This window comes from Lagopus muta, chromosome 6, assembly GCF_023343835.1.
Source record: "Lagopus muta isolate bLagMut1 chromosome 6, bLagMut1 primary, whole genome shotgun sequence".
Lineage (NCBI taxonomy): Eukaryota > Metazoa > Chordata > Aves > Galliformes > Phasianidae > Lagopus > Lagopus muta.
The window spans coordinates 52036107-52048998 of record NC_064438.1 but is presented as its reverse complement, the minus strand read 5'-3'; the positions used below and the strand labels follow the sequence as shown (position 1 = coordinate 52048998).

The following is a 12892-nucleotide window of genomic DNA, read 5'->3' as shown; positions in this document are numbered from 1 at the left end:
CCGGCCAGAAAGGGAGGGTTAACTCCTACCCTGCCAAGTTTCAGATGGAGACAATCCAAAATGATCTTCTTGCCTTTAAGTTTCCCAAGCGGATGCATTCTGGCCTGGATAAATGAGGTATATGTCCACATCCACGCACATGCTGACAAACTACATCCCTGTACCTCTGAAGTCTCAAAGGCGAGTGGAGAAACCCTGCCCCTTCCTAGCTCCTACTATCCTCCGGGGAGATTTTATGCAAATGATTTAATGAGCATACTTGCAAAGGATTTGCATACAGGCATAAACTTAACAGAGCGCGAAAGCCAAAATCCTGTCCCAGAGAGCTGGGATGAGGAGGTAAGGGGTGCAGGAATCCCACCCTGCCTGGGGCCATGGTGAGCGGGTCCTCCCCGACCTTTGGGACCGATGTTCTCCAGCCATGTCCCTGGTGAAGAGCTGCAGGCTCAAGCTTAAAGTCAGGCATGAGCTTCCTCAGCTCTTCTTCAACTTTTTCCCCGTGTAGAGCCCCTAATCACAGAATGGCTTACGTTGGAAGGGACCTTAAAGATCACTGAGCTCCAGCTGCCTGCTGTGGGCTGGCTGCTACCCACTAGTTCCCACTTGCAGTCTAAAGGAGGAACAGAGCAATGTGAGGATCTATAGGATTTTGAGCTCAATAACCCTCGTTTTGGTGGGAAGGGAGAAAGAAAAGTGCCTCGAACTTATGCTGGACATGGGGAAATTGTGCTGACCTGCACAGAGCAGCACACAGGTGGGATGCTGCCCCAGGTGTGGTGCAATGGATGGGTCACCCAGCTCCTTCCCAATTCACCTCATGGTCCAGCACCTGGACTCATCCAAAAGCTCAAAGTTCATATAATGAGAAATATTTTTGCTGTTTTTCCTTCAAATCATCTCTGTGCGTAACTACAATGAAGCAGCTTTGTGTGCCTGCAGAAGAGTGAAAGTCCACAGCACTTGAACAATGGAGTTGGACTCGATGGTCCATATGGGTCCCTTCCAACTTGGGTTTTCTATGATTCTCTGTCAATGTTAATAAGCTTTGTGAGAGAACAGGCTGAAAATGGGGCTGCAGCACCAAAAAGAATGAACATTTCCCTAAACAGAAAAAGAGAATGCCTGGAAATAGCAGCTCCCTGCTCCTGTGAAATCAGGTTACAGCAAGAAAAGGCATTTTAAATGGCACCGGAGTTTTTGAGCACCGTAGAATATTTACAAAGGCAAAAGCAAAGCACAAAAAGACCACGCAGTGTGCTAGAGGTAACAAAGCAATCGTGCGATGCAGCAGGTAACCGAGCTGGGTCTGCGGAGCCCGAGCATCTGCTGTAACTCCTGGATCATCTTTCTTCTGTATTGCATTTGCTCAGCATGGTGATAAAAATATGTCTTCCTCCAGAGGCAGATTGACCGCGTAATGCCAAGTGCAGATGATGAGGTTTTGCGTTTGTTTATGATGATACACGCAAACAAAATACCTGTCTTGCAAAATAGTTTGGCTGTCATCCACGGCAAAATAACCATTAGGCAGAAAGCAAGCCTAAGGACCTCCTTCCCTTCACTCACCAGAACAAAGTAATTAAAAGCCACATGGCATCCGCCTGTCCACTTGGCAGCGGTGCTATGGGCAGGGCTTTGGGCCCAGCAGAGCTGATCAGTGAAAGGTGGCAACTTGGAAACATCCCATCAAACCCTACATGTCCCCCCCGCTCCTACCCCCCCCCCCCCCCCCCCGCCTCCTTCTACAGGCAGTTATCCCAGGGCGGAATCTTCACCAGAATGTAGTTTCAAAGAGAGGACGCACGACATAAAAGCAATATTTGCTGCTCCACTTCAGAGAGCTCCTGTTTGAGTTCAGGAGGGATAAGAGGGAAAGTCAGGGCCGCTGCTGGGGAGCAGACGAGGTGAGCGCAGGCGGCAGCGGGGTGGGCTCAGGACGGGGGTGAGAGCAACCAGCAGCAGCGCACTGAGCCGTGAGTGGGAAAGGAGAATCAGGTCCGTAGGTGGGGAGCAGAAAGGCGAGGGGAGCAGGCGAACAAGAGGATTGGGGCTCGTGGCTTGCCAGCTGGCATGCAGCGAGCAGCTGCTGCTGTGTCAGCCCGGCCGAGGGCTGCAGCTGCACGCTGGCCTTGAATAGCGGAGCAGCAGCGTGCCGGCTGGCTGCTGAAGGGACAGGAGCTCAATGGGCAGGGGGGTCTGTGAAAGGTTTGGGAGCAGGGGAACACGACAGCGCTTTGATTTCAGAGCTGTTTGTTCTGCAATTGTCCACTCTGGCGTATGAGCGGTGCTCCGGAGTTAAAATGGGGAAGGGGGAGGGGGAGAAGCAGAAGGGAAAGCGAGGTCTTCAGCATAGAACTGGGCTTTAGGAGCGTATCTGCAGCGTGCAGTTGTCTGGATGCACAGCTTTCATAGTTGTCAGCAGGGATCAGAGTCACAGGGCGCTTAAAGCAGAGGGGAAATCTCTGCGTGCTCAGTGAGTGCCTCAGCCACCGCTGGAGAAGGGCAGGAGCCCAGCATCAGCCATCTGCTCCCACACCGTGTGTTGCAATGCTCCCAGTGAATTCAAGGCTCCTAGCAGCCCAGAGGCTTGACATGAGTGTGAGTGCTACAGCACAGCCAGGGTGCTCCCACCCCATGCACCGCTCCACTGCTGTCACCAATCTCATTCCGTGTGCACACAGCATCTGTACGCCTCCACAGCTGCGGGTGATCCCACTCTGTGCAGTCTTCTGCAGTTATGCCCAAGCTCCTGCAGTTGTGTGGGTGCACCCACCCGCCCCAAGCACTCCACCATCAGTACGTGTGCGTGCACCCTAGGCGCTCCTACATGAGCGTGGGCACACATTTCCCACGTGTTCTCCTATGTCCAAAGGCACACCCACCCTTAGTGCTCTCTCACAGCCATGCAGGGCCACCCAGCTGTTTGCACACAAACATCAGCACACGGACCTGACGTATCCCATGCGGGATGCACAAAGGGCTCCTTCATGTTCTCCACGGCTATGCAGGCAGGTGGGGTGCGTGTAAGCGTTGCAGCTTGCGCCGTGCACGCTCCTCCACGGCCACGCTTTCACCGTACACGAGCGTGGAGCACCCTGCCTACTCCTCCACAGCCCCCACCTGCTTGCACGGGAGTGCGGGTGCTCGCATCGTGCGTGCAGCCCCACGGCTCCGCACGCAGCTGGCGGGGCAGAAGCAGACCACGGCGCAAAACGGGAGGAGTCCCCTCTATCCCCCCCGCCCTCCCCGCTCTCCCTCCCTTTAAGAGCCGCCGCGGGCCCAGCGCTGGCCCCACCCGCCGTGCCGCGGGGCCGGGCCGTCCCCCTCATTAATATGAAGGCGGCGGCCGCGGCGGCGAATGGGTAATGAAGCTGTCACTCCGGCACCTACTTGTTGGCCGTCCGCGGAGCCGAGGCGCATAGAGGGCGAGCGGAGCCCGCGGGAGGGGAGCGGCGGCGGAGGAGCGCTCCGGGCGGCCCCGCCGGCAGCCCATGCCCTGCGGCCCCCCCGCCGCCCATGCCGCCAGCTGCGGGCTCGGCGGGCTGCTCTGAGGCGGCCGCGCGGAGCTGCAGCCATGCGGCACCCGGCCCCCCTCGGCCCCGCGCTGCTGCTGCTGCTGTTCTTGGCCGCCCGCGTGCAGGTAGGGGGGCTCTGCCCCGTTTTTCCAACCTCTCCCCCTCCCCCCTCCCCGACCTGCAACCCGCAACCCCACGCCTTCTCCCCGGCGCTGCGCTGCCGAGCCCCGTTCTCCCTTCGGCTCTTTTATTTTTAGGTGTCCCGCGGCACGGGCTATTTCGAGCTGCAGCTTAACTCGGTGCGGAATGTCAACGGGGAGCTGTTCAACGGGGAATGCTGCGACGGCGAGCAGAGCCCCCCGGAGCGGGACTGCGGCCGGGACGAGTGCGACACGTATGTGAAGGTGTGCCTCAAGGAGTACCAGGCCAAGATCTCCATGGGGGGACCCTGCAGCTACGGCTCCGGCTCCACCCCGGTACTCGGAGGGAATATTTTCTATCTGAACGGCGACAAATACCATCCCCGCGGCAGGAGCCCCGAGACGGGGCGGATCGTCATCCCGTTCCAGTACGCCTGGCCGGTAGGTGCCCTCCGGCTCTGCTGTTCGCCGGCGTTATTTTTCATTCTGCTGTTTTTGTTTTGTCGTTTCTTTTAATCGCGTTTCTTTAATCGCGAGGCGGGCGGGGGCCGTGCAACAGGTCGCTGTGCACGGAGAGCGGTCGCGGGGCTGCGCGCTTGCCGGAGCTCGCAGCGTGCGGCGGGTGTTGCTCAGGGCCGCCGTAGCGCGGAAACGCTTCAAAAAAAAAAAAAAAAAAGAAAGGGGGGGAAAAAAAAAAAAAGGAAAAAAAAAAAAAAAAAAGGATTGAACTCCTTGCTTTAATTTCTCAATATTTAATTATGCGGAGAAGTCGCGGAGCGCGGCGGCGCGCGCTGTTCCCAGCAGGGGGCGCCATAACGCGCAGCGCAGGTGGGGGCGCGGCGCGGGGCGCGTGCCGCGGCTCGCGAAGGGCGCGAGCTGCCGCCCCTCCTGGGGCGCGGGCGGGGCCGCCTGAGGAGGGGGGGTGGGGGGGAGAGGAGGAGGAGGGGAGCGGTGGTGGTGGCGGCGGCGCGCGCGCGCCCCCGCGGCGACCGTTGAAGCGGGGGTGGGAGGGGCGCCGCCGTTGGGTGCGCGGAGGGAGGAGGGCGGCGCCCCTCACTCAGCCCCGCACCTGTGTGGGGACGGAGGCCGAAGCTGCCGCCCCGCACGTGAGCAGGGGAGGATATCCGAAGGCCGGCGTTGAAACCTGACCCGCGGCTCGGCTGCGCGCAACCGAGGCCGCTTGAGAGGCGCTGGTGCCGCTCGCGTGCCTCCTCTCCCCTCCTCCCCGTTGCGGAGGCGGTGCGGTGGCACAGCTGTGGGCGGCGAGGTCGGAGCGGCACCTGCGGCGGTCACCTGCGGAGCGGTGTCTGAGGAGCCCTGGCACAGCGCACAGCCCGCACGGCGGCTCGCGGCGTCCTCATCTCCAACACTGAGAGCGCGGAGGGGCGCAGCTCGTTGGCGCTGAGGGAAACGCTCCCCGGCGGCCCTCCGAAGTTCCCGTGCTGTCGCGGACCCGATGCTCGCGCACCTCAGGAGCCCCTCCTCGGATGCTGGGGCTTTGCTCGAGTTAGGCTGAATAAAAGTGGGTAGATGATTAATGTCTCTGCTTGGTCGCTCGTGTTCTGATTGCTGGGCACTCTGAGCACCTTTGTTTCAGTGCCTGTTGAAATTAGGGTGCTGTTAATGGGTATAGACAGTGCTGTACAGACGTTTGAAGCTGTGCTTGGAAGTGAAGATGGAGAGAAAAATGAGTATTCTTCCTCTTGTGGACCGTCTGTGACAGGCTCTGTGAAATCACAGGCTTCAGTAGGAGATTTCGGTAACAGTAGTACCCCAGACTTTATCTACACGAGGCAGTAAAGGTGGCTTAAGTCACACTTCTAATTTGCCAGTTTCTGCTGTGTGAAAACAGGAGGAGGGCTGAGTGATCCCTGTGGTCCTGAAGCCCAGCTGCCTTTGTTTGGCTCTGTGTTGGGATAAGCACATCCCTACCTCGCAGCTGTGGAATGCAGTTGTTCTGTGCTCTTCTAGTCCTGAGAGCACAAGCCTACCTGTTCTCGCCCCACATCTCACAGGTAGATCACTGCTGTGTCTCTAAGTGTACGATACCATGTCTGCTGTTACTACTCGTATCGTTGCACCCTGAGCCTTGTTCAGGAGTTGAAGACTTTGATGCCTATAGCTCCACTGCTGCTTTGCAGCTGTTGCAGAGCAGCCTGTCGTTTATTTAAACAGTGCCACTGCAGTCTGGTGGGTGGCTGGCTGATTTCTGGAAGGTTTACTGAACCTTCTCCCTGCCCACCGTTGATGCTAAAAATAAGCTGTGTAGTAGTTGTATGTCTTAAAACAATCTATGTATTGCTGCCTGCAGATGCACTTAGGGAAAGAAGTCCCTCTTCTGTGTTGTAGTTTCATCTCTAATTATGGGTGCTCGCTTGGATGGGGAGCACAGCATCTGTCACAGCTGTACGTAAGCCATATAGACTGCGCAAATAGGTTAAGCATTAAGGCAATGCTCTTTTAACAACTTCTTTTTTTAAAGTGGATTGGTTCCCAGGTGAAGTTCCAACTTCTGAGGCAATTTCAAGATTATTCTTATCTCTGTACCCAAACAAGAAAAAAACCCAACAGTACAGACACAGTCTTTTAACTTGTGAATCAAGTTAGCTTTAGTGCATGGAAGCACTCCTGATAGTTCTAGACTGGATTTGTAAGATTGGGAAATCCAGTCCTGATGGAAGCCAGCATTAGTCTATGTGGATTTCTTACTGAAACTCATCTGTATGATAGCTCCAAGGATACTGATATATGAAGTATATAAGTATAAATCACTTGAGGGAGGATTTTTTGACATCTGCTTGATATTGCAGTTCCTCAAGATGACAGCAGCTGTAATGCAAGTATAGTCATGAAAGGTATTTTTGCCTTTTTGTTACACTGGTTGTTTTTTTTTTTGTGATTTGACATAGTGAAAGTTTACAGTTAAAGGAAAGATTTTACTCTTAAAGATCACTATTGTCTTCTGTAAAGCTGCAGTACCAGACTTCAGTGACTTCTACTGTTTAGTACAGAGAAGGTTATCCTGCTTATTCTGATTTCCTGTCGTCTTTAATATCGTTAATCTGATCTCTGATTTGCAAGAGGAGCTTGGGATATTGCCAGAAAGTTCTTAAAATTGCTACCTTGGGATACATCATCCCCAGAAATCTGGCAGTGGGAGAGGCTGAGGAACAGCTAGAACAATACAGCTGTCTTCCTCACCCACCTACCTCACATTTCTTTTGCCTCCTGCTGTAAAACATGCAGCTTAATGCTCTTTTGAGGTCGTTAACAAACAGATGATGCAATTGCAGTTTGTGTGAATTTTAAAACAGAAAAGAAGGTTCCAAGTAGCTTTGAGGAATAAATTCTGGTCACTTGCACAGCTTAGGCTTGCTAAGCATTTTTTTTTTAGCACCAAGCTGTTCAGACACCGGGGCTTCAAGTGCCTTGTCCTGTTTGAGTCGGGGAAAGCTTACAGAGCAGTAGTTAACAGAATAGCAGCAGGATTTCAGCTTTTTGGTTTGGTAAGGGAGGGGTTACTTGGAATGCTGGTTTTGAAGACCTTTTAAAGGTAAGGACATTCTCCTGGATGTATCATGCAGAACAATTTTTCATAATCTTTGCAAGATGGCGTGAAGTAGAGTTTGTGTGGTTTTTTCTCTCCACCCTGTTCCTTCCCTGAGGGAATTTGCAGCTTTTCCTGCACTGTAAGTGTTGGTATGGCATTCATTACTTCAGTTAATTAGTCATATAGAGGAATTGTTCTGACTAGTCGTGGCTGTTGAAATCATAGATAACAGCATACATAATTATCTCCTCTCAGCCCCTCTGATGCTCTGGTGTGACTGACAGTGCAGCGTATGCACGAGTGCTCTGTGCTCTGAACTCTGCAGGTGAACTACAGAGTTTGGGGACTTGGAAATAAGTCAATCCTCAATGGCCAGGAGGAAAGCCATCAGTTTCACTTCCTTCTCCTTGCTGCTGATCGGCTGCTTAGCTTTTGGGCTTTGTATGTGTCTGAGGAAGGGCTCCTTGATGTTCAGGAGGTCCTTGCTGCTTGCTCTGTAAGCATGCCTTCCCCACTAGAGCGTAGGCAGCTTGTTTGTTGTATCTATATTCTTGGAACTCAAGCTTTCCCTTTTGAAAGTGTGGTTATAGTACTTATCTCTCAAGTTCAGAAGGACTGTTAACTTTCAGGTAGTTGAAAATAAGTGAAATTATGTGCGTTTAATATCCAGACCGTGAATTTCATCTGCATGCAGACCACATGGGAGTCTCATCCAAATGCCTGGAAGTGTTCAGCCTTGAGCTAAAACATAAACCAGCATATGAACCATCGAAGACATAAAGCTGTTGAAAGGATAACTTGGCTGCAGCAGTAAATGCTGAGTTTCTTAGAAACCAACTATACCCCCTCTCCTGCCAAGACCTGAGCAGGAATACTTGACCTTAGAGCTTTTATTACCTAATGGGTGCAGTGCTCTGGTATTTTCAGATGGCATCTACTTCAGTATAGTCCTCTGCATCAAGTTCTCTCCATCGTTCCAATTTGCAAACTTGTGTATGTTGTGAAGCAGCTAGGCCTCAGAGGCAGTTAGCCTTGAAGTAAGTTCCCTTGATCCTTGGAGCCTGCAGGGAACTAGATAGACTGCACACTTCCTATGGTCAGGCTATTTTTGTTTGGCTGGTAGAGCTACAACTGGTCTACCTTCTGTCTTAACACAGACATCACTTTTTAAGATCGGGATCTTGAGGCTTCATAATGAAAACATTCTGGATTAGGTTACTGCTTGCTCGCTAGTAGGGTAAACGTACATTCTGTCACCTGGGATGGTGATCCGTTGTGTCAGATGCGCTCAAATCAGGCAGGTTAAAGCTAAACCACGAGCATTCAAAAGGGTTCTTGTATGCAGTTGTACCAGTGAAACATAATGGGCACTTCCATCGTGAAGATCAGAAGCCCACAAGTAAAGCATCAAGTGATACTCAGTGTGCCTCTAAATGATTGTACTTGGCTCTACCGAAGCTTAAAAAAAAATACAGCAACTGCGAACCCAGTCCTAAGGAATACCTGAGGGCAGGAAATAAGAGCATCACCTTATACCAAATGTAAAAATCTGTCTGGTATGGTGTGCAATTCATGTGCTGTATAACTTCTTGTTAGCAGAGGAAGTCAGCTTGGAAAAATAACGTAGAAGGTAGTGGTATATGTTGATGGACTGCATAAATGTGTGGTGTCTTATTTGCCAGCAGCCTACCTCTTTTCCCATGTGGAAGTTGAGCTGAAAGCGCTAATCTTTCTAATATTCAACTCCTTTTCTATCCCTGAGCTTGTTATTGAGTGGGTTATTGACTGCCAGATTGGCTTGTTGGTAGATGTGGGACTGCCCTGGTAACTGGCACGGCAAACTTTCTTGTGTTTACAGAAGCACCTGCAGCCCTTGCGCGCGCGCGCACACACACACACACACACACACAGTCATTCCCTGCCTGTTGTGTGGTTCAGGGACAGACAACACAGTGGATTGGAGAACATGGACTTTCTCAATCTGTATGTCCTCAGTCTTGGAGAAGCAGGTCATGGAATCACAAGCTTTCACCTGCTTAGTATTGTATTTGCCTTAAAACCTTTTTGATCAGAGGAGTATGTTGAGGGAATGATTTATTACATAAAAATATCCTTTCAGTTTGGGATTATGCAAATGCAGAGTAGCTTGCAGGTTTTGCCATGTTCCGTTTTAAATGAAAATCATCTGCTTATGTTTTAGAGACTAGCTTTAGCAGTGCTGAGTAGAAGCAATTCCATTTGATTTCAGTAGCAGCTGCAGGTGTCACCTCTAAAAAAGAATCAAGGCCTTAATGGTGGGCACTTCAGAACTACTCTTTGAAAAAGGGATTTATTATTGGCATGCTGTCTGTGCCAGCAACTATTTGCAGCTTGCCTGAAATAGAAAGCCTAAAGACTTAAGTTTCATGTAACTGTAGAAAATCTTATCTTCTAGTTTGAAGCAGAAATGTTCTTTGCACTCTTAATCCTTTATACACTGCTGTTATTGCATCTAGAATTTCTTACGTCTTTGGAATAAATGTGTTTTAGAGAACAGTATTTTAACTATTTAAACCTTTGTACCTTAACCTTTGGTGGGTTGGGGGAAGTATGAACATTGTGGGGATGACCAAAAAGGAAAACACTTCTATTTATACTCCTTAAAATCTTCAATAGGTAAACACTTATTTATTAGAAAAGCTGAGGCTAATCTTAAAACTTGCAGGCAGGTAGCTTTCCCTCCAGGACACTGAATGGTATGCTTACACCTCTTGCCAACTTTCTAATCTTTATTCCAGAAGGTACTTCAGCTTCAGTGGTACCGTGTGCTCTTAGGCACACAGCTGGTGTGGGCATCACATCTCTGAAAACGACAAAGGTGTTAAAGCAGTTGGGATTACCTTTTGCTAGAGCATGTGAGGTGGAGAAGAAGGTGAGGTAGAAACCGAGCGTGTTCCATTCACCACAACATGATGGAAGCTTTGTAGCACTGCTTTGGGCTGTTTGAAGATGTTCCAGCTACTGTTTTTTTCTTAAGGAAAAAAACCCAAGCCCAAAAAAACAACCCACCAGCCTGCATGTGAAAGATCTGCGATAGACATGAGAGCATGTAGCTTTCATCTTAAATGATGTGGTTCTTCTTTAACATAGTGGTTGGGGTAAAACCATAATTGGATGTGTTTTTATCAGGCTTGTGATATCTGGCCTATTTGAGCCATGGTCTCGTTGTACTGTAGGCTGTGAGAGCCTGTGAAGTTCAAGGAAATCTGTTGGTCTGGATGTTGAGAAGCCTTGTATTGTTGAATTTAACTTCTGATTTTGGTGCTACTGCTTTTGTATTCCCTGCACAAATCCAGCTCATCATGAGGCTTCAGTTGCTATTAGGAGTTCACTGGCTGCCAGCACAGAAGCTATGAAAAAATTAATTTTCTGTCAAGCCATAGATGATGTGAAACAATTACTTTTTGTGGATGTAGGAAGTGCCAAAAATGGCTTTGTGTAGTTTTAAGCTGCTTGTCATTAATAAGTTGCCACACATTTTTTTCTCTTGTATGAGATTGTATTTAAGGCAGATGGTGTGCGAGGTAAACAGTGATTTACTTTTTGCCTTTCAAAATGACTTTCATTTGTTGGTATCTGGCTGACCCCCCGCTGAGCAACACCATGTAGGTGAGAGTCAGCGTGCAGGTGAGAGGGGTGGAATTTACCTGTTCTGTGTAATCTCACTCCTTCACTTGTTTTTCCTGTATGCGTTGGTTTGTGTAAGCGTGGGCTTTGAAATACATGCTATGAACATACTTTAGAAACTAAGTTCGTAAAGCAGCTGTGATCACATCGTACACTTAGTCATCTGCAGAAGCTTTAAATTACTCCATGCCTGAAAGCTTCCCTCCCTTTTCTGAAAACAAGACCGATGTTTTGTCAACTCTGTGTGGGTCCTATTTGCATTGCTTGCTGTAGTTAGAGCTGTTCAACCTACTGAAGAGGGAGGGTCACTTTACAACTCGCACACCAGTTGACTTTCCTTTGGGTTGCTCTGGTTCCATGTGCTGGTATCCACTGAGCTGGAAGAAGCTGTGAGCAGTGGCTTGAAAGCAGAGTGACAAGCTGAAAGAATGAGTAGGGTGCATTGGTAGTGCTTCTGCCCATTAGTGCTAAGTGAGATACTAAAGGATGGTTGCTGCTGCTGCTCCTTTGCAGTAGTGCTGCTGTTCTCTTCCTCTTCAGCACTCAGATGGTCTTTGTCGGCCTTGTGGCTGCTCTGGCTCCTGGTTAGTAGGTATCTAAGTTTGGTTGGCCTTTGGCCGCTGCTGGCTGCTGTTATCGACTTGGTGGCTTTGGGATGGTATGTTTAGCCATCCTGTGAGTGGGAGGTGACACATGATATGGCCACCTCCCATGTGCCCTGGCTGCTGTCACTGAGGCTGGGTAGCGGGCCAGTGAGTAGATGGCTGGGATCACCTGTGCTGCATCATGCTGTGTTCTGGGCTGCATTAAAAAAGGGGTGGCCAGCAGGGAGAGGGAGGTGGTTGTCCCCTTCTACTCGGCTCTTGTGAGGCCCCATCTGCAGTACTGCATCCAGGCCTGGGGCCCCCAGCACAGGCAGGATGTGGAGCTCTTGGAGCGGGTCCAGAGGAGGGCATTAAGATGATCAGACGGCTGGAGCACCTCTGCTATGAGGAAAGGTTGAGGGAACTGGGCTTGTTTAGTTTGGAGAAGAGAAGGCTTTGGGGGGAACCTCATTGTGGCCTTCCAGTACTTGAAGGGTGCATATAGACAGGAGGAGAATGGGACTGTCCTACAGCTACTGCCTTCCTCTCCTGTATGCCCAGGGACAGAGCTGCAGGAGCACATAGGGCTGTGTGGGTGTCTTTTCTAGATCATCTCGAGTCAGAGGAGTGGCCAAGTCGGGCTTTTGGTGCCTTTGCTTGCTATGTAAGAGAAAAAACAACCTGTATATGAAACTTAGCAAATAGTCTTAATTTGTGACTATCATATGTGCATTGATATAGAAAAGCAATGAAGCTTGTCTAGGACTGAACAGCTAAGTCACTATGTTTTAAATTACTCAGATGCCTTTGGTCTGGTGGCCTGGGTTCTGTTCAGTGATGTACAAAACAGTAGGTGCATCTTATCTCCAAAGGCTTAGATACAAACTCACACTGAGATGAATGCTTGCTCTTAGTCTGATATGTCTGCTGTTGCTTTAGATATTGAACTTATTTCTTATAACTATCTCCAGAGAATGGTTTACTGTTACAAAACATTGTTTAACAGCTGAGCTGTAGCTTGTGCTTATTTACTAAACTCTATCTCCAGGGTGATTTTTTAAGAATGGTTATTAGCTGTTACTGCGTATGAAAAGGAGGAAAACTGACTTCTACAGACTCACATCTTGGATACTGACTAAAAGTTTAGAAAGCACATCTTATGTGAAAATCTGGTAGCTAAGCGCTAAGAGGAACTTGGCTAAAAACACAGTAAGCGTGGATTTTATCTGTGGTTGAAATTAGTGTGCTTCCCAACAGCAGCTAGAATGCTGCATTAGATGGAAGGGGCATGGCATTTCAAGGCTGAATGGCAATCTTAGTCTTACTTGATTAGAGCTTGCAGAGGTTGCTAAGAAACAGCCTAATAGTCCTTGAGTAACCAATTATATGCCCCTTGGACAGATGCACAGGTGCTCATTCTCTAAAGTTTTTTTTAAA

The 12892-nt window shown here is 49.8% G+C and overlaps 1 protein-coding gene across 1 annotated transcript in view; it reads left to right on the top strand.

The window, feature by feature from the left end:
• The first annotated feature begins 3343 nt into the window (after nucleotides 1–3343).
• The window catches only part of JAG2 (jagged canonical Notch ligand 2), a 59567-nt gene continuing 50018 nt past the window's right edge, over nucleotides 3344–12892 (top strand). The window contains exons 1-2 of the mRNA XM_048950238.1: nucleotides 3344–3640; nucleotides 3773–4096. Of these exons, the coding sequence (XP_048806195.1) occupies nucleotides 3359–3640; nucleotides 3773–4096 (606 nt within the window). The 5' untranslated portion in view covers nucleotides 3344–3358. The remainder of the gene's footprint in view (nucleotides 3641–3772; nucleotides 4097–12892) is intronic.